We start from the raw sequence: 27,375 nt of genomic DNA on the forward strand, positions 1-27,375 counted from the left end.
CTCTCAAGTTCTCAGTGGCACAGAATAGGAAACATTTCATAGTCACTTAGAAATGCAAGTCTCCCGGAGCCCAGCTGTAAGAATTACTTCTCGACGAGGCTCACACACCACAATTTCATTTGAAGGTCTCCTAATGTTTCCTGGTATGTATATAAAGCATACATTTTCATAAGGAAAATAATTATCTGCCTCTACGGCACCTTCCCTTTTGTCTACTGGATGGCAGACAGATCGGTCCCTTTGCGAGCGTCCATTAGGCAGATGGATGGACTTTCAGACGCTGAGGCAAGGCCTCCGACACAAAACAAACAGTCATTTGGCCCAAGCGATCACAGAACGGATGAGGCCCTCCTGTAACACAGATGCATTGGACGAAAACACGAGCCCCATCGTTAAAATTAATACGAGGACGGCAGGATGCTCTTTAATCCGCATGATTGCTTTATTGTACAAAAAGTTTCCAGTAACAGTGAATTAGTTTTAAAAAAGGACAAAAAAAAAAAAAAGTCATTTTGGATGGAAGCGCTTCACTAATTGCTTTATTTAAGCACACAAGGAAAAAAGTCTTATCTGACCAATTAGGTTGGAAGGGTTTTATTACCTTTAAGAAGCCATTAGCTAGGATAAAACACTGAAAGCACTTGTGTCAAAACAAATAAATAATGCTCTCTCAATTAGCAGAGAAAGCGGTAAATCCGTTAAATTAGAGACACACACCGCTTCACGCCCATGGCGAAGCCAGCACCCCCCACCCCCAAATTAATACAACAAGAGACAGTAGACTTGTTACAATCGCAGGAAAGATCAGGAGCTTTGGAGACCTGACGGTAAACGTTTCCTTATCTCCTCTCCGGCCCCGTCAACGGAGCCACCCCCCGACACGTTCAAGGGGGCAGGTGTCCAGGGGCCGAGCCCAGGGCTGCCCAGAGGGAGCCTCCCCCTCCCCCCCCCACCCCCTTTCTCCGGTGGTGTCCCAGGCGCTGGCGATCATTACCACCAGAGCCCAACAGAGCTGAATGGCCCGGCCCTCCCTGGGACAATGGCCGTCTGGAGCAAAAGGAGCCCGTCTCCTTCAGCGGCAGAGAATCACCCGTTACCCTGAGGTGCCAGGGCCCCAGGACCAATCTACTCTTACTTCCCCCAAGGCTGCTGATCTTTCCCTAAGTAAAGGCTCAAAAGAAAAATACAGTGTTTTGAGGAGCACACACCCTGGGGCCGCTTCCCCGCCTGGGGACAAGGTGGCCTGGGGACAAGGTGATGGCAGCAGACAGCGGGGGGGGGGGGGGGGGGGGGGGGGGGGGGGGCGGGCTTTCTGTGGCAGGGCACTGCTTTCTCAGTTCACTCGAGATCCTCAAGATCACTTCTGTCAGATCCGTTACTTTACCCTGGTGGGTGAGGGGGGCAAAAACCAGCCCCAATCACCCTGTTAAGTGAAAATAAATATAAATAAATGGTGATCCTTTCTTTTTTTTCTTTTCTTTTTTTTTTTTTTTTCTGGCGATCCTTTCTTAAAGGGTCACTTGCCTTGCACGTTAAGACCACCGAGCCTCCTGTCGCCACTGTCCACCGCTGGGGAGGGAAGCCCCGTGACCTTGAACGGCCCCCGCTCCTGGGAGCAGTCGGTCCGGAGGAACGTCTCGACTGGGCCACCGGATTAAAGCCCGCCGTGACTAGAAAATGCCTGCGGCTCTTCTCAAGATCTGCAGAAGCCGCACACGTCAGGGGTGATCAAGGAGGCGGAGTCTTACTTCCTGACCTTTTTGCCTAATACATAATGGTTGGTCAGGGAATGCCAGGCGATTTCCTGAAATGCCAGGGGCACCTTCGGATCGTCCTACAGCCACATCGGTCGTGAGAAAACCGGTGGTGGCCGGGAACTTGGGAAGCGACAGGCGGGGGCACGGGTGTGGGTGCTAAGACCATGATCTGTTTGGACAACCTGAACGTCTGGACTCGCGTTTCAGTTTCGGGAAACAACTTCAAAGTCAGTTCTAAAGACACATTTTGTGTGACCGATCCAAATAAAACACAGCACATTTAAGGAGGTCACGCTCTTCGCAAACTTCTCAGGAGAGGTAAAAAACAACGGAAAAGCCATCGAAAATTATACAAAGACCGTCAGAACTATACTGGCGTCTCAAGACCAAGTAACAACGTGAGCAAGTTGAGCTTTCGGAGCCATCGTCGCTTTCCACATTATTCTACAGCTCCAGGAATATATTCGAGCACCATCGTGATAATAGGTAAGAGAATGGCAAAGTCCCACTCTGGCGACCTGATTCGTGCTCGCACGAATGAGGGACTTCTACTCAAGATTTTCACAATCTGTCGAACGTGCTGACTTTCTGGGCATGTTAAGCAGCAACGCCAGAGCCGATAAATCATGCCCCTGGTGGAATATTCTACTTTGAAATGGAGTGATGTTTGGCTAATAATTTGAGATCCACTAATCCTAAATGGGGTGACCCATTTAGAATGGCCTCTGTGTAAATTCACAGTTCATTAAATGGTGGCTAGTTTGAACAGGTCATTATGTAGTTAGTGTGTAAGTAATGGATTGGGCAAGGATGGCTGGGGACGAGGACAGGGGCACACTGGCTGATTCTGGTGACTTCCACGACACGGCCAAGCTTCCCTTTTTCACGTCTGCAGGTGCGGTTGGTTCAGATCACCAACTTTTAAATTTAGGTGGTTTGGTTTGGTAACCCCTTTTGGTTTACAGTAGAAAATGCAGTGCACAAACTCTAAATGAGGAATAGTCCATTTACGATTAATTTAAACTTACGAAGCTGTTTTAACTGGCCCATCTAAATGTGTTAATTAACATCAATGATGGTTTCTTATTTTTCACACTTTGTTACTCTGATCGTTAACAGTGATGGAAAAGCTAAATTAAGTTAATGGGGAACGGATTATAAATTCTTAAAGGACTTCTCAGTTTGTTTTCAACTGGAAAATATACAGAGAAAGATGAAGAGGCATTTTTGCCTCTACTCATAAATTTTTGGTACCAAATTTCTTAAAAACCAGACGGTTTTTAAAAAACGTTTCCAAAAATTATTTTTACATGCTGCTCAGACATGACTGCTAAAAAAATAGCATATGCACATACAGTATCGAACAGCTTGCGGAGTGCCTGTAAACATTCAACTCATTTTCTCTTTCTAAAAAAAATATATATTATAACTGATGACAGAACTCAATCTCTATTCTGCAGCAGCATCAAAGGTCCTTAAATTCTTGACAATGAAGGAGGAACAGCAGCTCATCCCCCTGCTGGAGCACGACCGTGACGAGGGGTCCAGGCAGGCGCTCGCCGCCCCCACGCGGTCCGCGGCCCGCGCCTCCGCTGTGCCCGCAGGGCGGCCGAGCCCCTCGCGCCCGGGAGCGCACACGGGCGGCCCACGTGGCCGCACGGCCGCCTAGCGAGACTTCACGCTGATCAGGACAACAACGAGGACAATGATGACGACAAATAATATTAAAATCACAAGCATCTTCCGATTCTTCTTCTGATACTGCTCTGCCTACAGAAAGAGGAGGGGAGAGAGGCCGTCATTTCCCCGAAAAGCCAAATAGCAAGCCCGCCCGCTTCCAGTTCTGGGCTTGCGGGTCTGTCTGCCTAGCTGGCGTCTCCGCCACGGGCTACGTCATCAGAATCCCGCCCGCCAATTCCGGCACGATTCATCGACACGACACGAGCGGACGAGTGCCACGGTCCCGGAGCCACCCATCTCCCCCGGGGCTGCCCCAGAGCCCGGGCCTGGGATCCGCCGTTACGACAAAGGCTGGCAGGAGGAGTCCACGGCTCTGCCTCAGGGCCGGCCCGGCCCGCTTCCCCGCCTGCTCCCACCGTCTGCGACGAGCCACTCTTTCCGCCCGAGCCTCCCGTTCCTGGACACGGTTCCTTGGATGGACGTGTCCCTCCTTCACCATGACACCCAACAACTGGCTACGGTTCCCCCCCTGGGACTGACGGCCCCCCAGAGGGTGTTTTCCGCCTCCCCTGACTTTGGAAACAAGAGCACACCCCTCCTTTGAGATGGGAATGGGAAGGAGCGAGCCACGGGTAGCAAGTGCAGAGAGAGACCCCCCCCCCCCCCCCCCCCCCCGGCCCCGCGGTCCTCCCTCCCCGTGCCTCTGCCGGCACCACAGGCAGGCGCCTGCCGACCCCGCAGCCTCTTGCACACCGCACCCGCAGACCTCAGCCTGGAGGCCGGGAGAGGGGGCGGACGCGCCAGCCGTCACACCTCCCCTGCCGCGCACAAACCCAACGGCGGCCCGCCTCGGCTTCCCGGGGACTGGCCCAGAGAAAGGAAGAGCAGGCCCTGCGCTTCCCCGGGGGCGGGTGGGGGGGTGGCTACTTCACGGGCAAGGACAAGAAGGCGGCAGCTTCATGGCCACGTCTGCCGAGAAGATCCAGCCGCTTCTGTCTTACTTCCCTGTTCCCCGCCAACCTCCTGACTGGTAGTTCTGCTTCCTACGTGAACCCACCTACCCCCTGGGAGCCACTCATCCACCAGGAGGAAACCGCGGCCTAGACGGGTCAGCCCGTCTGGCCAGTCGGGCCCGCGTGCGGCCACTCCCGAGGCTCGATCAGCCCCGGAGGAGGTGACGGCCGGCTAACGGACAGCCACGCTGCTGACAGAACGTGACGTGAGAGGGAACACGGGGCTGGCTCACTTCTCTGACAAGGAAGCCGGGACGCCAGCGGAGCCGATGCCGCACGGGACTTAAAAACCTCTCAAAATGATTCATGAAGTAGACCCTGAAACAACACTCTTAGTTCCCCCTGGATTTGTACGCTCCTGGGGAGAAAGCTTTGCCCGTGGTCTGCGTTCTATCAGAGGACACGTTTCACTAGTTTTTATTGAAGAAACTCTAACAACAGCGTATCAGAAGCTGGGTATTACAGAGCGGGAAACTCGAGTTGGCGGTCACCCCCGTACACCAGGCCGGCGGCAAAACGAGTCCGCAAGCTTCGAGCCCTCGGCCCGTCTGAGGCGGGCCTCTTGTTCTCGCCAGGTGCCGGGAGTCTCACTCCCACCCTGCTGCGGCAGCGAGCGTCAAGGGCTTCTGGTCACACCTCGGCAGGCGTCACCTTCTGTGCACTCGACACCACCCGCAGCCGGGGCCGTCCTGGCCGGGGAGCGGCCAGCTTCCGCAGAGCGACAGAGCGATTCGTCAGTGGACTGGAAAAATGCTCATGCTATGGCTCCAAGTGTCACTGGGTCTCAAAGATACAAGGAAACGGACAGAAACTTGTCTCCTTTGTGAAGCGTCCTCGTCCCTCTCAAAGCACACAGGCCCCTAATCGCACACGAGATCCCCTCGGCTGCATGTGTGTGTTTCTCATCACTGACGACCAGGCTTCGAAGACGCTTCCCGTTTATTTTTAACAAGTATCATGAAAGATCTTCCCGAAAGAGCCACCTTCCCAGCAAAGGGTGAGGGAGCTAGCCTCACGTCAACAAGCGACTCTTAAGGTAGCACACAGAGACGCCGTGGCAACTAAGAGGGAAGACGAGATTTTTATCTGCTCCAGAATGACCCTCCAGCAGCAATCCAGCCGAAGGGCGTCACAACAAGAGAGCCCCGAGTCAGCACCAACGAGCCAACAGGACGTTCGACGCGCGTCTAACAAATGCCCGTTCCCCTGACTTCCCGAAACAAGATTCAAAGGGCGAGACGCTTTCTGACACAAAGAAGAGCCCAACTGCTTTATAATTTCCTGTCACGGGAGGGAGTTCTCAGCCACGTCAAACCCGCGTGTGAGGTGCACCTGGAACCGTTTCCTGCCGGGCAAGGGTAACGACCGCCACGGCCAGCTCCACACAAGCCGCTAGTGTGCGTTCTTGTGCTGCTACACGGAGGGTCCTCCTGGGACGCCTTGGTGTCTGCGAACAGCTCCTCGAGTTCTAGGTTACCGAAACATCCGACATTACCTTGTGAAGCTGCTTCAGGCCGTCTTTGGTTTTGATGCAGGACTGCTCGACGTTATAGTCAATTCTATCAAGGACTGTACCCTGAGTAAGAAATGACAGTTACAGACCATCAACAACCCCAACGGGAAAAACGGAACTTCAAAAATGAGAAAGGCACACTGCAGACATCGTCACGCACGGGATTATCTGTTTTACTTAACTGGGTGGTAAAGGTGCACACGGAAAGCTCTGGAACCCATCCCCAAGCGATATTAGGCACTCAATGGCAGAGTGCTGTGTTAGTTACAATAAAGTCTACCTCGTGAGACAGCAATACTGACAAACTGAGATTTCTTTTTTGGATTTAGCCACTCTAAGATATGCCACGTTCAGACTTACTGGGGCTTTAAACAACATACGGTTCAGTGGAAATAGGCTCTGAGAGGCGAAGGGCTGACTTCTGTGCCCATCCGCTGCGTAAATACTTGGATGCGGGTAAGCAGAGAACGCGGGTTAAACTAGACCCGGCCATGATTAGGCCTGGAAATTGCCCGTCATGTCTACACACGTCAACACAGGCTTCCGTGGGTCGGAGCAAAGACAGTGAGCTCCAATCCGCCACGTCAAATTACACCTTTGCCTCCAGGAGAATTCTGGTTTTAATTGTTTAATCTCTCGGTTCACACAGAAAGAAGGGAACACCAGGCTACATGCAAGAACAGGGCTCTTAATGGAACACGCTGTATCAGTAGAGATAGCAAGAGCAGTTCCTTGGGAACCACGGGAGTAATTATTGTAACTAGATCTTCCACAGCCTCAACACTCCATTCTGCAGCTGGTGGCAGGGGGATCGGGACCCAAATCCCTGCTGGCAAGATAATAAAACCCCGTAATCAGATTGTAACAGCGAACAAACAATTTAATTCTACTTGAAAGCTAGTGGTTCCCGTTGCCATTACGCAGTAACCTGCCAATATTAGAAGGGAAACTTTATCTACTGCCAGAATCATTGCTGAGTGGGAGGCACCAGACCCCCAAAGCGGGGTGGTCCCCTGAGCATCCTTGGAGTTCGGTCGGAGAAGAGGAGACCTTTGGATATTTGTTTTTTTACTTCAAAAAAAAAAAGAGAGAAACAAAGCTCTCGGTATTTTTACAGGGAGTGACGTTAGCACGTGTACGTAATCTGCACGTGTACCTACGTAAACGTGCACGCACACGCGTACATACGTGCACACGTGGGGGGAGAGGGGCAAATTCTGTTCCCCGACGGGAATGCAGAATCAGAAGTCTGAAGAAGGACCCGAGGTACGGCAGGAAAACTCAGTGACGAGGGAGCTAAACCACGTACCTGCTCCACGATCATCGCCCCCAGGTCCCTAAAGATTTCATTCAGGTCAGAAATGGATTGCACGATCTGGCGTATCTCCCGCTCCCTCTCCTCCACCATCAGCGTGTTCTGTTCCACCAGCACTAACTGGTCATCTGTAAAACCCTAGCGAAGCAAAACATACAGGGTTTGAACGTTGGAGGCCGCCCCCGCCCCCCGCCCCGCCTCCAGAAAGGGATGGTGTGTGATGTTAGACGTAAGTCAAAGAACGAATTCTGGAAACACTTCCACAAAGCAGGTAAACAACACGCAAGCACTGATTCTTCCCCGACAGGCAAGATCCAAACTCCTACAACACGCCGCAGGATCTAAAGCACGACTGGCCCGAGCAGGGGACGCGGGGGAACCCACGTCGGCCGCTCCGCCAGGGCCGAGGAGCAAAACCAGCGGGATGAACCCTGCGCTTCCCTGGGTTCTTCCCCAAGTGGGGGGTGGGCAGACTGCTTTCCTGAAGGTTCCGGAAGGCAAGACTGCAAGGTCTCCTCGTAGCCTCTGCAGAGGGAGAAGCAGTATGGCCCCCACGACCGCTCCTCCAACCGCTGCACAGACTCTACCTGAAGCAGCGCTGACCCATCTCATCGCACACAAGCCAACGGTCTATGAAGAGAAGGAACAGAGCGGAGCGCGAGTGTGGAGCAGTCAGTTCTGCAGCCCCTTCACGTACCCGATCATAGAGAGTATTATCGTCTCCATCATCCATTAGTGGTACTGCTGTATCAAAAAAATGCTGGGATCTTTCCTCTCGATTCTTCATGCCTATCATAGATAGGAATTCACTTTACTGGAATATGTAAACCGTCCTGGTTACTGCGCCGCCATTAAAAAGGGGAAATCTGGAGTAAAACTCAACAGTCAAAATGGAGATACTCTCAGCAGCTTTAAAAGAAGCCTATCGCCAACAGAGGTGGGGGGAGAGTAAAGATTATAAACATAAAACAACATGCAAGCATTTGGCGTTTTTCAAGACAAAAATCACACTGCAAATGGGTACAATTCACTCGATGCCAAGTGAGTGACAAAAGGACACTGAAACCATCTGAGCATCGCTAAGTGAGGCAGAAATATTTAATCGCACTGCTGTTACAAAACATTTTTTTTTAAAAAATCGGTATTTCTCTCCAGAAGCATCTCTAGTAACAATTCCAAATGGCCCTAATCAAGTTTTAGAAGTAATAAAATTAAAATACAAATATGCCAGTTGTCAGATGGAGGGGGAACTAGGTTTTTTTTTGGTTTTTTTTGTTTTTGTTTTTGGTTGTTTTTTTTTTTTTTTTTGAGTATGTGGGGACATTACTGATTGCAGTGGTAATAAGGAAAAACCTAGTTTATGAGGTAATTCGAACGCGGACGTGGCTGACACCAGACTTGCCACTGTTCAGGAAGAAAGGGCAGGGCAGGCTGAGAGGATCACTGGCCAGGACAGCCAGCAGCCAGCATTTCACCCACTCCCAGAAAAGATTTTCAGGCACTCGAATACTTTAGTTGTTTTGCAAATATGAAGTTTCCGCGTGATTGCAACTTTTTACCTCCGCGTTCGCACTGTCCTCCAACCCCACATCTGGGAAGCTACGGGCCTCGCCAACGTGCTAGAATGCTTTTCACATTGTTCGAGCTTGGCAAAGAGTAAGTTTTGCTTTTGCTGCATGTGAACTGTTCTGACACCCCGTCCTCGGCCGCGGTCCGGGCATCATTTCACACGGTGTGTGTGTGTTGAGGAGGGGGGGTCCCTTTCGTTGCATAAGCTGTGAAACGTGCTCATAGGGGTGGCGATGGAGGGCTCGGGACGAAATGGAGAACTAGCGGCCAAAAGGAAGGATGGAGACAAAAAGCGGTCCTAGTGCTGGAACTTTCATGCCTCGAAATCCCGTCCATCACTCCCGGGGACACTCACGTCTGAGGTAGCCCGACTGCGCGCGCCGGAAGCTGGCCGACAGCTCCTGCAGGGCCTGGGCCAGGGAGGCCACGACGTTGCGAAGGAGCCGCTCCTCCTGGTCGGAGCGGGCCCTGCGGGCCCGGCCGGGCAGAGCCTGCACGGCGCGCTGGCACCTGTGGAAGAGCTGGGAGAAGGAGGCCACGGCTCCCAGTGAGCCGTGGAGGAGGGGCCTGAGTGCCACTGCCGCTGCGCTCGAGGCTCTGTTCGCACAGGCCGGCGTCACCCAAGGCGCACAGGCCAAAGCAACCCGAGGCTCCGAGGCTCCCAGGCGTGGCCAAACGCTGTGGGCGGGGCGGGGCGCACACCCGCTCCGGCCCGTCGCCCGGCCACGCACTGCTCTGGGACTACGGTCCTCTCCCCAGGCCCCTGCCACCACCCAAAGGCGGCAGTTACCGTTACTGTTCCCACTTCGCCTACGAGAACACCGGGAGGCAGAGGGAGCAAAGGGAGCAAAGGGGAGCCGTGGCGCGGACCCCCTGCGAAGAGCCAGGACCCACACATCCCAGCGCCCAGAACCTCTGAGCGCCAGGAGATTTAAACAAGTAAACGACGTAAACACGAAGGTTTCCCCACTGGTCAGATTATTTAAAAAGTACTCAAATTCGGGGCGCCTGGGTGTCTCAGTCCGTTGGGCGTCTGGCTTTTGGCTCAGGTCATGATCTCATGATTTCGTGAGTTTGAGCCCCATGTCGGGCTCTGTGCTGACAGCTCGGAGCCTGGAGCCTGCTGCGGATTCTGTGTCTCCCTCTCTCTCTCTCTCTCTCTCTCCCTGTCCTTCTCCTGCTCAGTCAGTGTCTCTCTCTCTTTCTCTCTCTCAAATAAATACACACTTTTTTAAATTGCTCAAATTTAACATTTTACCAGGAATGTTTCTAGGGTGCTAAGTTTCTCGAAGATGCTAATACACCCCAGCCTCGGGCAGCGCAAGTTCCCAATCTTTTCCAATTACGAGGACCATTTTGTAACATGAGCAATTTGTAAGCACTAATATAAGAACTTATACATCTCTAGGTCAAGTGACTGAACTCAGCAATGCTCTGAGTTTATTTTTACATCAGCTCACGGTGGCAGGTACCAACAACTGGGGAAAGAGTCCCCACTCGTCTAAGACACAGGGACACAGGCTGATAACCTGGGGGAGCCCGGGGTCTCAAGTCTCTTGGTGGGCTGCGGGCGGGGAAGCGTAACTCTGGGGAAGGGAGGTGCGATCTGAGAGCTGTGCCACGCTCCGGCCTCTGAGGGGGCCGGGAACTGCCCACTCCGGCCTGGGGACCCAGTCCCACCCTCACCTGAGTGATCTCTTGGGCGGTGATTTCAATGGCGTGTTCCTGCTCGCTGCTGTCGTCCAGGGTGGGCCTGTTTAAATGCTGGTCGTGAAGGCTGGCTAATTCCTTCATTTTCTGTTTGATCCGGCCAACGTCGTACTGTATCTACGCAAATGAAACCACCAAAGCTGCAGAGCCGCCTGCCAGGCATCTGCCTGCCTCTGAGACGATCAGCTACACTCTAGAGCACAGGGTCCGGGCTTCAGCCAACTTGTAGTCTCACCGACGCGTGAGCGACTTTGCATTCAGATTATCGACGTTCAAATCCCACTGCTCATGACATGGTGCTTGAGTCTCTCTCTCTAATCCAGGCCACTCCCACTGAAGCCCAAACCACCGGCTCACACCCCCTTTTCCGGTGGGGTGTAAGGCGAGCGACCCTAAGGCGGGATTACTTCCAGGTGCCTGCGTTCACCGTGTCGTCACGCTTCTTACGGCAAAAGCACCTTTACGCGTGTCGGCGTCATACCGTTACTTAAAAAAATCGGATCGCGCGAAACTAACATCCCACTTACTTCGTCCACTCCGTCCACCCACTTAGGGGGCGACCGCTTTGTCACGCCGATTGCTGCTTCTGGATCTAAGCTAATGCCCGACACCAGAGCCATACGGTCGTCGGCAAGCTACAGGGAAATAAAGGGACATGGGAAAAAAGTTACTCAGGTTCCATTTTGATGAGCACGCTCTCACACCCTTCCAAATGTCACTCCCTGAGAAGACCAAGAAATGCAGGCGTAAGTGCACTTGCCTGTATCATAAGCTTGCTTTGGCACTGCTAGCATTTGGGATTGTGTTCTATCTTTTCATGCACCAGTTCTTAATTTTCTTGGACATACTTGTGAACATGAATTTGACTTGATCTGGCTATAGAAATGTAATAAAAAAAATCAACAGAAGAGCCTTAACAGAAAGACCTCTTATCACTAGCACTACGTACGGACAGGATGGCAAGAACCTCAACAATTAATGCGAGCAGATACAAGTGAAACAAAAAAATACGAGGCTACAAACGGAACTCACACAAAGTGTTCAGGAGGAGCAAGGTTTACTTACACACGTTTCGCTTATTTGGGAAATGGGACTGAGCCACTCATCTTGGTCACAAGGTCATTAACCATGTGTTAAAATGTCTCAAAGAACTGCCTGAAATGATCAGCAAATCACCCACCATGCAAAAGCAATCCTCAAAAATCTCAACGCAAGTCTGCCTGTCGCTTCCTTTCTTCAGTTCAGTGTCCACACGCGGTGTTTTCACTTATTTTGAAATGATACCCCAGAGCTCTGGTTCTTTTCCCGGGTCTCAGACACTGGCTTCGAAAACCTTGAAGACCCGGGGAGGGAAGGCCGGGCCTGGCTGAGTTAAGCTGCTGGCTTGCCTTGAGGCAGTGAACGGGTGGAGAGCCATCTGGAGGTGCCCTCCGGAGTTCAGAATTTATAAATGCCAGTTTCCAAAGATCCAAATGATGATTGAAAAATAATGGAAAACAGTAATATAAAAGTCTTTACAGGTAATACTTTGTAAATGCCCTAAACCATACTGTGGCATTGGGTGAAGAATTTATGTTGCTTTTCTTCCCCCCCCCCTTCCTTGCATGTACCTAAAGTTATGTTTTCATTCATTCAGCAGATACTTGTTTGCTTTTCTAATAAGGAAACAAGACAAAATTTAAAAATCAACAGATAAAGGGAAAAAATGTGACATAAGCAAAAACCTACATTCAAAGAATTCTTCTATGCTAAACAGTTTACAGAAAAATTCCTACAAGCAAATTGGCATCTTGCAGCTGCCCCCCCCCCCACCCCCCGCCCCTGCCAGGCCCCGCCCCCACGGGCTTAGGACATTCTGTGTGTTCCCGGATCACAGCGCGTGCAATGACCACACCGAAGACACCAGAACCCTCGTAACTGCTCCCCGAGCGTCTCTGAGTCGTGATTAAGTCACCAGCATTCCGCCAGCGCGTGGACCCTACAGGACCACAGAGTCATCTCGGGTCACAGACAAACTGTGTGTCATCCGACCTGCACAATCTGGGGCGCTGGGTGCACAAAGTGGCAATTCTCAACCACAGCCACCCTGTTTGTTTTCAAGAGTTCACCAGTAGGAATCTTCTATTCTTTTTATTGTTTTAATCCTCACGGAAACTAGGTGAGCTAGGAACTGTTATTCCAATCTGTAAATGAGGAAATTGAAACTCAGAAAAGTTAAGTAGCTTGCCCAAGGTCACAGAGCTATTATGTGACAGATTAAAACTGGGTCCAATGACTCCAGAGGCCCCATCTCCTCCACAGGCTGCCACTCATTTTGGAAGGCCCGTGAAATAGAATTGCAATTTGCTAAGAAAACAAATCAGGACGGCAAGCCCTCAGACTGAACCACCACCACGAAACACAGGCCTGGACCCGCCCCCCACCAAACCGTACCAGGGAGAGGGGACCAGCTCCCAGTGAGCACAAGAGTCTCAACATAAAGCGGCCTCTCTCACTGACCACCTGCGGGTACAGCAACGGGGCTCAGACCTCATCGTACACAGAGCAGGAACAGACCGGGAGAAGTCGAGCCGTTTATTCCTCAAACTCCTGCTCTGAAGTCACGGAAAGGTATGCAACTCTGCACAGGACATACTGACCAAGGCAGGAGGGACAGACCACACAGCCAACTCGTGCGGGACACAGAGAGCTGTGGGTCTGTCTCCTGGAGCAGAACCTGAACTCAAACCTCCAGCTGTTTATACAAAGCAAACCCCAAAACTGCTAAGGTACCTCTTCATGGGTCACAGAATTTCCTCGATGCCAGCTTATTATCTAATCTAGATTATTATTATATAATCTATATACTCATTTTATTAGTATATCATTTTCAATAGAGCAATACTTTATGTAGGCTTTTAAGCTCATGACCTTTTTTGTACTGTTTTTACTGTTTATAAAAATACATTAAAAAAGATACAGAGGTGGTATTCATCTAAATTTACCTGCGTAGTAATCAGTATCGACTTTTCTGAAACAAATCGACTTTCCTGAAACTTCAATCACACATGAAGTCAGCTGAAGTGGACCCACCTTTTTTAAGCGGTACCTGGTTTTACCCAAGAGTTGTGTCCGTCCCCCCCAGCCCCCCCCACCAAATGCGTATAAGTTAAAACTGGGGCCAACACGTTCTCTTTCAACGCTCTGAGGAAGCTTGCTAATTAAGAGATCCCCACCCCAAAGTGACAGATCCCAGCTCAAAAAGCTGGCCCTGGCTTCCCCACATCGGATCAGGATTTTGCCAGTAAGATAGTCTACGCAGTCTTTGGGGCTGCAAACTTTAAATATTGGAAAAATTGTCCCTTTCCCCATAGAGTCTATAGCCATAGCTCATCCTGATAAAGAAATTCAGCAGTACTCAGATGAACTGTGTCCTTTATTTTACCAGTATGAATTCAAAATGAAAAAAAAAAAAAAACCCACATCGTTTTGAGAAGGGAAAAACATAATTGAAGAGAAATGTCAACTACTTGAAATAGAAACAAATATGAACATTAACAAAATCTATGTTACGTGCAAAACAATCGCCCCCTTTCAACCTCACTTCACATTTGAAAACGTGTTTTCTTATTTTCTTAAGATCCAGGATGATCCCGTCAGTTTTCAAGTTGCCCTTTCAGTCAAGACAGGCTTTTTAAAACCTGCCAGATCTTTTATTCTCCTTGCTTATCCTTTGCTGAATTTCAACTTAGTCCCCTCTCTGAACATAGGACGATCCTGGTCTATAAAGCTTTTCTAAAATGAACTTGTGCTTCTGAAATAAAAACAAAAACAAAAACAAAAACTTTTCTGTATTTTTTCAATAAAAAAAAAATCAGTAAAAATTCTGAGGAGAATTTCAGAATTCTTGTCTCTGATTTGGGGCTCTGATTTGGGGGTGCGCTGGACCCGGGGTCATCGATGCAGGAAAATTCCAACAGATGTTCCAAACCGCACGCCCACAGGGCTCCTTGCTGGTCTCCCTACAGTTACCTTTGCCCTTGGTCCACTTTAGATGCCGACACTTGTCCCTTAACGAGCACCAGACGGCACGGACAAGTTCCTGATCTACGGAAGGAACGCGCGCACACGCATCCTCTTCTTATAAATCCGGCTGCCGCAAACCTAGAGCCTTTCTACTCTTTGGAAACCCTGCCTTTACAAGAAGGCTGATTTGGTGTCCTGTAAGATTAAGGACACAGCAAAGCCTCCGCAGAGATTAGCAAAGTCTGACATATGCCCCCCCCCCCCCCGACCCCATATCTGAACACAAATAAAATAAACTAAGTTCCATCATAATGGATTGGTAACGAGAAACAATACTGACAATTCTGGATGGTTTGTGGCGGCGGGCACTTAGCGAGTCCTGAAGGGACGCTGAAACGCACAGCCTGGCCGCTCTCGCCTCCATGTGAGACAACCCAGGGGTGTGTATGATGAAGTCAGACCACAAGCACGACTCGCTGGGCTCGAGATGGCTGGGGGACTTTGCTCACAGATGGTTAGGCTTCAGAAGTCTCAGGTTTTTGAGGGAGTAAAAAAGCACGTGGATAAAAAAGAATCAGGGGGTGTCAGCACTGCAGTGTGTTTGATTTTTAAATCTGTGATCATTTAAACAGTGACTAATCTTTCTGGTTGTGAGACACTAAATGTCCAAGAGAGACACTTTTTTTTAAGTGTGTGAAAAATAAATAACAGAAAGATACAAAAAGAAAAGAGAACAAAAACAAAAATCAGAGAATCCTACCACCCAGATATAAGTGCTGCTGGTTTCACGGGTTTTCCTTTTCTCTCAACTATTGTTCACACCCTTAAAAACTCGGGCAGCAATGATGGCCTGTGCTGCCGCTGCTGTCCTTCCACTGACGGGAGCCCTGTACCCCAACAACAAGCCCTCGGAGAGGACTGCCCCCTGTTGTACAAACATGGACACTAAGCCCGCCCCCCTGGATAGAGACTTTCCAAGCAGGTGACCAGCGGGCCCAGCCTGCGGCCCCCATGTCCCCACCATGTCACCGTGCCCTGCCCAGGATAAAGACCCAACAGCCTGGGAGACGACTCTGTTACAGGAAGAGAAGTAGATGAGAGCAGGGAACAAAGCAGAGGGCCAGACACTTCTCTGGGTAAGAAAGTAAACGGCGGGTGTGCTTCTTCCTTAGGGACACCCCATTGCTACTTGTGGAGAAAGACGTAGAGCGGGATCCCCGGGGCGCAGATTTTCAAGTTGATCCGGGCAGAATGACAGTCTGCCGTGGGCACCCTGTAAGGTGCCACCAGATGGCTTCACTCTGGGGGACCCGAGGGATGCGGTCAGGAAATTCTGCTCGGGCCTCAACTCCAGAGGGGTGGGCTTCTAACTCACGCCCAGAACCCGTGTGTCACTCTCACTATCCCCAGAAGACACCGACCCCAAGCCCTGCGGCGGCTGTGGTGAAGCAGGGCTCTAGACACCAAGCCCCAACACCCCCAGCTCCTAACCCAGCACCTGGAGCTGAATGGTAAGAAATGTGCCATTGTGATTAGCTGGGTCAACAATAAACACAAGCAGTGAACGAAGTAGACAAAACCCAGGTCACGTACAATTCCGGAAGCTAACTTCATAAAAGATACAACGGTCCCGGACAGAGGACAAGAAGGGCCAAGTGAAGTGCTCACGAGGACGAGGTGGCCATGTGGACCCAGAATGAAGGCTGACTGAGTCTAGAGAATCCCAGAAGCACGGGAGTCGCGTGGGGCCAAGTGGCCCTCCGGGCAGCGTCTCTGGTGACAGGATGTGGAGACCCCCTTTAAACACCCAGAAGCTAAGAAGACAAGCAGAAGGGCTGCTGGTTCCCACTGTGGGTAGCCAGTTTCTGAAGAGGGAGGCAAGACTGGAACTCGGCTCCCGGGGCAGACCCCTAAGTAACATGACCGTAGATGTGCTCCTCACGTGGAAAGTGGCCAGTGTTTCTTTGACTTCTGTTCTTCTGTGGTTTGTTATCTATCCCCCATCTCACACTTCCTTCTGGGAGCCGTAGCCCCCAACTGTTCAAGAAGGGGCTGCATCTAATCTAAAAGGCCTCCGCTCTCAGCCCCCAGGCCTTCATGCCTTTCGAGTCTGGTCGGCAAACCCAGGCACATCCTGTCCACTGTGCCCCAGAGACGCTTAACTCCACTGTCGGGGAGCTGCAGTCACTTCCTAGCTCTCCAGGGCCAGGGCTGGGGCCCCGGCCCGGGCCCAGTGCTGGCAGGGAGGCCAAGACACCGGGATCAATGAGCTACTCGCTTAAGGGTAGCTGTTTTTAAATACTAGGTTTTTTCTGTTTTGTTTTAATATATTTTTTTAAACATTTATTCATTTTTTAGAGACAGAGTGTGAGAAGGGGAGGGGCAGAGAGCGGGGTGGGGGGTGGAGGGGACACAGAATCCGAAGCAGGCTCCGGGCTCCGAGCTGTCAGCACAGAGCCTGACGCGGGGCTCGAACCCATGGACCGTGAGATCATGACCTGAGCTGAAGTCGGACGCTCAACCGACTGAGCCACCCGGGCGCCCCAAGTACTAGTTGTTTTTTAATGACAGAAGTAGCGCATGCACAGGTTTTAGAACCAGATATCCAACCTAAGAAAAGGGTATGCGATAGAGAGGAAGTTTCTCTTCCATCCCAGACTTTTCCTGGAAGGGATCCACTGTTAACTGTCTACTTCGTCTCTTCAGAAATTTCTAAGCACACCCAAGCGTAAATGGGAGTTGCTCTTCTCAACAACAAAGCCCAGAAGAGCGGGAAGGCACAGCTTCCACACCAGTTCGCATCAGGCTCCTTCCCACTCGGTGATGCGCCCCGGAGCTCAGTCGGCTGCGGCCCCACGGAGGGACCGCACCCTTCGAGGTACAGGGAATCAAGACGCTATCCAATTTCTTTAACCAGCTCTCGACGAAGGCTATGCAGCAGGTTGTTCCCCATCTGTTCCTACCACTGACCAGTTAAAACGGCTTGTAGAACGTACAGGTAGATCTTCATCTACTAGTCAGGAGCTCCACTGGTTCTGAAGACAGTCACCCGAATCCCACCTCGGTGGTCCCATCTGAATTGCAATAAACAAAACCCCCAAATACCTCCTCTCTGTTACTTTTTAAAAGGTCTACCCTCAGGAAAAAATATTTTTATCCTTCCACAGCGGAAATGGGTCAGAGAGACACAAGACTGACAGCCACAGTTCAATCCCTTTTTGCCTCAACCCTTTCATTAGCGCTTCTAGACTACAGTGCTAGGAACATGCACCCTGTCCGTCTTCTCGGTGAGTTGCTAGTTAAGTCTTGAGAAGGCCGAACGTGCGCTGCTGGGAAGGGAAGGGGGCAAAGAGGGGACCCTGCAGTGACGAGCACACACAGAGGGTCGCCGGCCTCACCCCGGCACGTGACCGTGACCGCGAAGCCTCGCCGGCAGGCCCCCAGGTTGTGAGCCCGCTTCCTTGGGGCTCTCGCCAGACAGACACCATGTCCTCCACACTCTACCTGAGCAGCCTTGCTGCGCAGAAAGCAAGCAGCACGCTTCGCAGAAAGCAGGAGGTTATACACACAATCCTAAAAACGATCTGGCTTTTTGTAAGTTCAAGAAAAGGCTCACTCAACCTTTACTATTTATTTCTCAAGTTGAGACACTTTCCCAAGCGTGGCAAATAATTGGTCCTTAAACTGTTCTCTAAGCCACCAATTTACCTGGGGTGAAAATATATTAAGACATCCTGAAGACCAAACTGATAAACACAACAATTATGAGTAGTCAAAAGAAACGCTAAAACGTGTATCAGCTCTGTTAGTATTCTGTATATGACCAAAGACTTCAAAAAAAAAAAAAAAAGACATAATTTTATTAACTAACATACAGAAATATTCAAAACACAATACCTCGTCCAGCTCCTGAAGAGACATGTTGTTCCCATCAGTCCCATCCAGTTAGGGATAGCAGGAAAGAAAGAAGGATGGGGACAGACAGACAAGGCATGGTCAGTTGAGAAACACTTTGATTTTAAACAGCTCTAAAGTTGACTAAAAATAAAGATCCACTAACCAAGGCATTTAAAAAATCTCCCCCTTTTGATTGCTCCTTTAAAAAAAAAAGAAAAAAAGCTACATCAATACACATGTATTTTTTTTTTTTTTTTTTATTTACCGTGATTGTAGTTTCGGTGAATGAGATAGGAAACAATAAGCAGTTGTAAAAATTAAAATACCATAAAGCAAATAAAATACACTTGCTTTAGTCTCACAACAATATAATGCTAATCCGTTCGATCAGTATCAAATACCACATACAATATTCTAAATTTCCCTTAGGAAGATACAATAGTTTGAGAGCAAAGCTACAATGCAGTTTTACCGGGTCCAAGAAGTGTCTATTTTAGCATGTAAATGAGCCCTGCAAATGCAGCAGAATTAGCAAATGGACAACCCACAGAAATGGTCTATGGCTGCGTTCAGATCATATTTGAGTGACCGCACGTGTAAGGTCTCTACAAATTCAATCCCGCAGACACGGCTTTATCCGCGGTAATAAGCCAGCCGAGAAACCCTTCTTCCCCGGAGAGAGACACAGGTGGTAAGAGAAAAGAAAAACTCGCCCCCATTTGCTTGCCATTTATTATTATCAGTCGAGAAAGCACACAGTTATTGGTAAAGCCATTATCAAAGCAAGTAAACAAAACAAAACAAAACGAGAACGAGAACGAGAGATTTTCCTAAGGGGGGAACAGGGAGGAAGAAGCACCGGCAGCCAGAGGATTAAGTTTCAATTCAAAACTAAAGGTTCTTTTTTAGATCGACATGGAACTCTAGCTTCTGAACAGACATTTACCAATGGTAGACAATCTAAAGAACTAGGGCTTTTTTTTTTTTTTTTTTTTACTTTTTTGTGTTATTGATCACTGAAATAATTTGTGGTAAATTTCAATCACCAACTGTGTTTTTTTTTTTATGTTCAGCAGTAAATTTAGAAAATTAAAAAACGTAAGTTCCTTATTTAAAAATTAATAGTGCAAATGAAACTGGTCTGTCAGGACCAAAATATTATTAAACAATGACAGTAATAAAAAGTGTAATCAAGCAGTATTCCTCCATGTAAAAATTCAATTAGCTGACATTATAAAGCTGAAAGTCGTCTTCATTCCTTCTACAACTTGCCACGAGAACAAAGAGAATGATATTTATATACACACCCTGCCATAACAGGAGTACTAGAAAATTTTAATAGAGAAGACAGTGTCAAATGGAAATCTGATTTAATTACCTTTTGCTTTAAGAAGAAAAAAAGACAGTGTTCTTATTTTTTAAGAGCTTAACATTTTCATGCAGAAAGCACTGCATTGTTTTTATTAATAGAACAGGACAGAGGGCAGAACCCCTAACTTCGGTATCTCAGCCTGTACCTCTGTCCCTTCTGCAGTGGCTACTTGGCATCGAATCTTCGAACAAAGTACCACTGCGAGCCTCGGGTAAGGTCTCTGCTACACGTGAGCCTGTCCTCTTGGATTATTAACCCAGCACACACCCTGATCTTTCGGTTTTTACAATTACTGGCTGATAAGAGGTGAAATCAGAATCACGGACTAGATAAAGCCTCTTTTTGTTGTAAGTAAGAAAACTATGCTGCGGAATGTATAAATCCATTTTCCCAGCGTCACAGAGTTTTATGGCTCAGAAGGGGACGACAGACCCAGGTGTTCAGGCCTCTTCCCCGCCACCCCCCCCCCCCCCAGCATCTCTAATTTTATCAACAGTTCAGGAAATTATTATTAGTGATAGTCAGCTACCACCGTAACACATCGGGAATTAAATTCAGAGGTCAGCTTCCCAAAGAGTCCCCACCTACCTCCCCCCCATTTTGCTACTTAAAAATAGAGGGTGTTCAAACCCCCCCCTGCCATCAAATTACCAGAAAATCTGGTCAAGAAACAAATGAAAACATTTAGAATTACCATGAGGAAAAACCAAAATACAGCCAAATGAAAACACGTTACTACACATCACCACCTTCTAAATCTTTACAATGTCTAAATCTAGGTTTTTGACCTGCCAATGGCATATAACCAAGCAAATACTGAAAACTCCAAGTAGCATGTGGAATTTATAGTCTAACGAACTTTCTACATAAAACTGAAAAATAAGTGGAAACCCATCTGTGTTTACTCAGGAAGTCTGGAAAAGTTGAGCAAAATGACTTGGAAGCACAGGTCTACGCTATCGTGATATTTACTTTATTTCCGTTACTGCCAAAATAAAAGTTTGCTTCTCTTTTATCCAACAAAGTACCCTTATTCTCAAGTAAGCCTCACTGCTCAAAGGGAATCTTTAGAGGCAGGAAAGCAAACAGCTCCAAAGAGAAATATACAATGATTTCATACTTGGATTCTAAAGACAGAGGACTAATTTTCCAACAGACTCAGTGGGGACTAGGACCTTCAATATGCTAGTAAAAACGCAGTTATGCATGGCTGGAGAGCAAGACACAGAAAGATGCTACCCTACTGTAAGGAAAAAACACCCCCAAGACTTAAACGATGGGTCCTTCCACATTCCGGGATGTGCAGCGACAAACAGTACTGCAGCCCAGTGGGTTAGCACAGGGCTCTGGGGCCCGGTTGGCCCGAGGCCCCAGCCCAGCTCCCGGACTCTCTAGGTGGGGGGCACTGGACAAGCTCCCTAACGCCCTCCAAACCTTAGTTCCCTTATCTGTATCGTGAGAAAAACAACAACACCCGTGTGACAAGAGCTCTGTGAGGCTGCATACAGAAGGTGCCCACACGCCCGGAGCCCAGAGCCAGGCACATAGTAAGCTCTCAATAAATCTCGGCTTACGTTACAGTCAAGACTGAAGGACTTCAGGTTTCTTATAACCTTAGTTAATCCTCAGTATCTTTTCTCCCCCTAAAGCACACCACGTTTTATTAAAAATAATGCGGTTTCAAACTAATCTAAGACCAATTAACTCCAGCTTCCATTGATAGATTACGCATTATTTTAAAGCACAGGATAGATCAGGCAAGTCAACACTAACCGCGTGGCTCCAAACCCTCTCTTAGACCCATTCCAGACCAAAGGCGTCATACGGCACCTCATCAAGGTCAGAACAGCAACTCAACAACTACTTTTCATTCATTCGTTTGAGACTTCACACATTTTCCTGAATGATTATTTTACTTTGTAAATTCACTTGAGCTCCTTAAAGCCAAGCTGCCTGTAACTGCTTGAATGAGGCGGTGCCTTCAACCCTGCACTTGGCTGATACAGCGTCAAAGTTAGGTCAGCGAGGTCCTGGAGCCACTTCCAAGGATTTTTGCACGACGCTGGCCCAGCGGGCACAGCGACGCTGTGGACTATTTCTCCTTTTCAAATTGAAACTAGGGCTCCGAGGGCTGTGTGCCTTGGTCAGGGGAAACCATGTACCGGACCAGAACTCAAGAAGGCATTGTTGAATCCGTACGGCCCTCGGAAACCACCTAACTCAAACCCCTCAACTTATAAATAAGGCAAAAGATGTCGGAAGAGACCAAGGAGCCTAAAGACACATTCTGAGTCAGAGTCAGCCACAGAGTGAGACTTAACCCTAAATCGCCAGACTCGGAGTCCAGTGCTCTTTTCCTTTATTGCACACTGCCGTGAGGCACAACAATGATGGGGGATCTAGGACTGAGGCCCAAACACAATGAACGAGAAACGCCAACAGTTGCATTTTGCTGCAAGTCTACAAAACAAAACAAAACAAAACAAACAAACAAAATCAACCCCTGTCTGTTTCTAACAATTAGTTTTACCAATATCAATACAAGCAAAACCACAATCAAGGAGAATTTTGTTCAGCTCTGGCTGCTAAACTTTAAAAGGCAGAGAGGAAAACTAGATTTCATTCACAGGCAAGAAACTTAACCAGGCTGTGTGAGCCGGGGCTGCTGAGCTAGATAGAGAAAGCTCTCGGCAAGGAGAAGGCTGCAGGGTTATCAGGCAGAAGAAGGAAGAGGCTTCCCGTGTCAGAGACCCTGAGGGCCAGAACCAGAGCTAGGACCACAGGATACAAGGTACAGACTTGGGGTGCATGCAGGCAAAGGCTGTTTGGGACTGACTGGCTGCTGGATTCCCCTGTAGCCATCACAGAATGTGGTCGAGGAAGGGAGGCATAAGGGTTATCACAGCTGGGATGTCGGGTCAAGGATCTTTAGGTCTCTGCTGGCCCTGGGGACTCGGCTTGCTTTGTCGCTGCACATCCTCCTTAAATTCCTGCTTAGCTGTGACAGATTTGCCTGAATGCTGCATCAACCTGTTTCAGCATGCATGTCTGCGGGCGCACAGAGCAAGCCCACCGTCGCCACCAGAGAACTTCTGGGTTTTTTCCCCTTAAACTAGGATGCAGTGAAATGCATGTTTAAGTTTCTTGAACGATATTGCTTTGGGTGTCCTGTGTTTTGAGGTGTGTGAGGCACACACGTGCACACAGCCTTCTAATCAAATCAAAAAATCACAGCCTTTTCCTTAAATAAGGATGTGAAAATTCAGCTTTAAAACTTGAAAACAAAAGCCCCCTGACCCCCCTCCCCCAAACTAGCAGTTCGATGTGATTTTTTTATTTATTTTGGGTTGTGTGTGAGGTAACAAACACACATGGAAATCAACTTCTGCAGCTTTTTCTTCTAGCTAGGAACTAGAAATTTCAGGTTATGATTTTTTTAAATTAAACTCTAGAATTTAGCTGCTTCCTTTTTCATGAATCTGAGTTTTATCAGGTATTTGCAAATTGCCTCCTTTTAATTATTTTGCTCACGTTTTTAATATGCCCTGTATATATCTTTTAAGTTTTTATTTCTAATTTTTCAAACATACTGAAAAATATGTAAAATGTATGTATAATGTCACCCCACATATCCATCAGTAGACTTAACAACCAGTAACATTTTGCCTTATTTGTTTCATTTGTGGGGGGTTAAATATACAAAGTAAGTTGCATTTTACTCATTTCACGACTCAACATTTCAGTTAGGTATTCTCTAATAAAATTAACAAATTTGATTAATTCTAATTAGCTTAATTAACTAATTATTTCTTAATGTCACCTAAGACCCAGTCCATATTCAAATTTAATAACTTTGATTTTGTTTGATTTGCTACATGGTTTTGAAATTTGCAATTCAGAAATGAGGTGTTAAATTTTCTATGAGCTAAACATGCAGTGAAAAATGCTGCAGAAGTTACTGGATAAAGTTTTAAAAAATTGTGTTAGACATGGCTCCCCCCACCCCCCCCCAAATGCTTAAAGCACTTTTCCAACTTCCAGAAAAGTTGAAAAAATCATACCCTCTACTTAGTCATGTTAACATCTTGTCATGTTTGATTTTGTGTGTGTGTGTGTGTGTGTGTGTGTGTGTGTGTGTGTGTGTAGAACAGTTTCTGGTGAGTTGATTGGAAGCAGACTGAAGATGTGGTACTTCACCCCTGAACACTTGACAAAAATTTGACATGTCATGTGTTTTCTTAATGCACACAATTAAAAATATTAATAGGTGGGGCTTTTTAACTCTAACTTAAGCAAACCATTTTTGTTTACTTGCAAATTCTATTTTTTAGATAGTCTGAATTGACTACAAGGATATTTTAAATGATCTGATTGCTTATAAGCTGAGAAAAAATTTCAGAGACTAATATCATTATGTAACATTTTAAATGGTGAAACATACAGAAAATATCGTTCTAATGTTCTGACTTAGATATGTATAGTTTGATTCAGAAACCTATTTTCCAGAAATTGCCTGAGTTAGCTAAATGTATCTATACCTTTTTTGACATATCTAATTTTCCAAATTATAGACTTTAGCTATCCATGTTTAATTATTTGAGTTAGCTTATACGTATATTTTCTAATGGCCTACCTTAGAAAACCAATTTAAAAATCGGTCTGACTCAGAGATGCACTTTTAAAAAGCTGCCCGGCTCAGACACCAGGTTTTTAAACTGTCTGACTTAATGATTAATAATAATGATAATAAAAGTCTCATGTTACCCAACAGTTCAGGGTGTTTTGAACTTTATACGATGAAAAATTTAAAAGCAAACAACGTTGTTTCAATAAATTAAAACCGATACCTTAGAAACATTAACCCGAGTTTTGGTTCTGTTGTTCACCGCCCCCCCCCCCCGCCCCCCATCAGGGAGCATAAAACCAAGCATTTGAGGAATATGCAATTTTTACATCTTGTTTGATAAAACTAAAGTTCCACTGAGGAATTTTATTAATTCAATTTCTACTCTCTAATTCTTGGCTTATTTCAGAGCACTCTTTTCAAAAAATCAGCACTGGAATTAGCCCGTTTTCATTTACACCTCTTTCGGTACAATACCATTTCTTCTTCAGTTTATAGATGCAAAAAACAACTTCAAATTCTTAAGTAAATACAAATCTAAACATACCCCGTCCCTGTTTTCTATGCCCTTTGACCTGAATTTGCACGATTTTATTCCTGAAACTGTGCACACGCGGCTTACAAGAGCTTTTCCATAGAAGCAATATGGCCAAAGACATTTTCCACTTGTGAGTTACAAAAGGGAAAAACTGTCTTTGTCACTCATCAAGACACATGGCATGATTTTTCTGAAGCATTCAGTAAGGCCATAAAGGAAAAAAATTAAAAGGTAATACAGTCCCTAATAGGTGAAATCACTGTGAGGTCCCCAGCGCTGTGTATTTCAAGTATAGTCCCTCAGAGTCTGGTTTGGGGGTGACTTTATTTCCTTCATCCTCCAAGGCTGCTTCTATTCAAACCTAGCCTGTTTATAGCAAGGAGCACCCCCCCCCCCCACTACAAACTAGTTTCCTAACTTCACTTTTCAATTTAAGATCTTCCAGAGCTAATCACGGTCTTGCACAGACCATGCAGCCCGGGCCCTGATTTACCAGAGCAAGAAAGAGCCAGAAACTGAAGCTCAGAAAAGGTAAGTAGACCTCGTCAAAAACAAACAAAAAAAGCCCCTCGGCAATCTTCCCAGGCCCTCCCTCTAAAAGATCCTACCGCTGCTCTAAAGAAAGGTTCAGATTAATTAAATCAAAAAGCATGTGCTATTCTGAAGGTTAATTTTCACATACATACATGTTTGGGTTTTTTTTTGTTTTTTTTTTTTTAAAGTTCGAATGGAGGGAGAAGCTTAATTTCCTGTCTGGGAAATGGAAAACGAAGAACCTAGCACCTTAGTCTCCCAAACAGGAGCCCCCAGGAAAAACAGTGAAGCAATTATTCATAGGGAACAGGGCCCCACAGAGGGCCGCGAGGCCATTAAAAGAAAACGGGTGAAACAACAACAAAACACACACACACACACACACACCCCAACTGCTTCCTCATTTGGGGGAGGGTGTCGTTCATTTGCAAAGATACGGGCTCCGCGATCTCGCAACCCAAAGTGAGGCTCCGTATGGGGGGAGGGGGAGGGCGGGGGCTTAAACACAAAACGAGACAAAAAGGCTTCCGGAAGGCCCCAATTTTTCCAAATCTCCGTGTTAAAACACATGTAAATCGGAGGCGGCCTGTCGGGCAGTGACGCCCGGGGCGGGAGGGAGGCGGGGGAGGAGGGTTGCGGAAGTGAAGAGAGAGAGAGGGCAAAGGCAGAGGTGGAGCAGGGGCCTAAAACTGTTTTTGTTTTTGCTTTTTCTTCCCCATCCAGGGTTGTACACGTCCCCGGCCCCTCGCCCAGAGACCTTCCACTTCGGATTATTCTTAGTCTCATTCTTCTTCTTCTCTTTTTTTTTTTTTAAACAGAGAGACAGACAAGAGACAGACAGACAGGCAGAGCCGCTGTGCACACGGTGCGTGTGTCGGAGAGGCCGCCGGGAGACTCACCGCAGCAATGCTACGTGAATGCAGAGGGCTGGAGGTGGTGTAACTACTCACTTGCTCGGCTAACAGCTGCCGGTTTTGGATGGAATTATTCCGCAACAACAAGAAAGCGTCGGTTAAACGCCTGGTGGCCATGTCTCACCCTTTGTGACCCCCCGCTCAGGGGCCCCCCGCCCACTTAGCACTCCTGGTTTGTTCACTTTTCTTGCTCTTGGCCTGGCCGGGTCGGGCCCACCCTTCACAGACACCTGCCTGGACAAGGCCTCGAGCCAGGCGGGCGCAGCTTTGCGCTTCGCCCAGGCGCCGAGACCCCTCCCCAAATAACCACCTCGGCTTTCCAATTGTCTGACTCCCCCTACTCAAGGCCTGCCTTCGATCTCTAAGCACTTGAATCCCCCCAATCCTCGCCTCGCTAGCCAACGTCCCAGAGACCCCACCCCAATCCAACCTTGGATCTACAAGCGTCTCACTCGCCAATCCGGCGGTGGGCTGGGAGGCCCTGAAGCCCCCTACCCCCCTTAGTCTCGGAGACCCCCCCCAGGGGCTGTGCCCCCTACCCCTCACTTGGCTCACACGCGTCCAGGCCGTGCCCTGAGGCCTGCCTGTGACTCAGTTTCCCCACCAGAGGCCTGGCCTAGGCCTCCTTTGGACAAGCCGAGGCAAGGCCTGGGCCCTGAACTCCAGGGCGCCTGGTACTCCCTTCTTGGGCCTCGTCTGGGCCTGCTGAGGCCCGGGCCCGACCTCCTGACCCCGTCCCTCTCTGGGCGGCCCGGTCCTCCACTGCCACAGCGGCCTGCCGGCCTCCAGGAGGGCAGCAGGGCCTGCCTCCCCGGCCTCCTCACTCCTCTTCTCCGGCTCCCTCCATCCCCGGATCTGACTGCAGCTCAGCCCCGGGCCGTTTCCGCGCTGTGGTCCCGGGTTCTGGCGTCCCCCCTGGCCCTCTTCCTGTCCG

At 48.5% G+C, this 27,375-nt stretch overlaps 1 protein-coding gene across 9 annotated transcripts; it reads right to left on the reverse strand.

Annotated features, from left to right (window-relative positions):
- Window positions 1-418: 418 nt before the first annotated feature.
- STX16 (syntaxin 16) lies at window positions 419-27,375 on the reverse strand. 9 transcript variants are annotated; one of them, XM_047851887.1, is made up of 10 exons: window positions 26,427-27,375; window positions 18,623-18,658; window positions 18,460-18,471; window positions 11,085-11,192; window positions 10,534-10,674; window positions 9,203-9,368; window positions 7,976-8,067; window positions 7,273-7,416; window positions 5,946-6,026; window positions 419-3,527 (listed from the first exon to the last, which is right to left on the reverse strand). In XM_047851887.1, exons 1-10 carry the CDS (start codon window positions 26,556-26,558, stop codon window positions 3,423-3,425), a joined length of 1,017 nt encoding a protein of 338 aa, XP_047707843.1. In that variant the 5' UTR covers window positions 26,559-27,375; the 3' UTR covers window positions 419-3,422. The 9 variants fall into 9 exon arrangements, with proteins under 9 accessions (XP_047707843.1, XP_047707846.1, XP_047707849.1 ...); XM_047851890.1 differs by having other exon boundaries at window positions 26,478-26,954; XM_047851893.1 differs by lacking the exon at window positions 18,623-18,658 and adding an exon at window positions 11,318-11,433 and having other exon boundaries at window positions 26,478-26,951.

This window comes from Prionailurus viverrinus, chromosome A3, assembly GCF_022837055.1.
Source record: "Prionailurus viverrinus isolate Anna chromosome A3, UM_Priviv_1.0, whole genome shotgun sequence".
Classification (NCBI taxonomy): Eukaryota; Metazoa; Chordata; class Mammalia; order Carnivora; family Felidae; genus Prionailurus; species Prionailurus viverrinus.

Coding starts and splice junctions, on each gene's coding strand:
- STX16 (XM_047851887.1), bottom strand. CDS start 26,558: ATGGCCACCAGGCGTTTAACCGACGCTTTCTTGTTGTTGCGGAATAAT. Junction 10,675..11,084: donor GGGTGGACGGAGTGGACGAA/GTAAGTGGGATG, acceptor TCATTTGCGTAG/ATACAGTACGACGTTGGCCG. Junction 9,369..10,533: donor CCGCCCAAGAGATCACTCAG/GTGAGGGTGGGA, acceptor TCCTTCTCCCAG/CTCTTCCACAGGTGCCAGCG.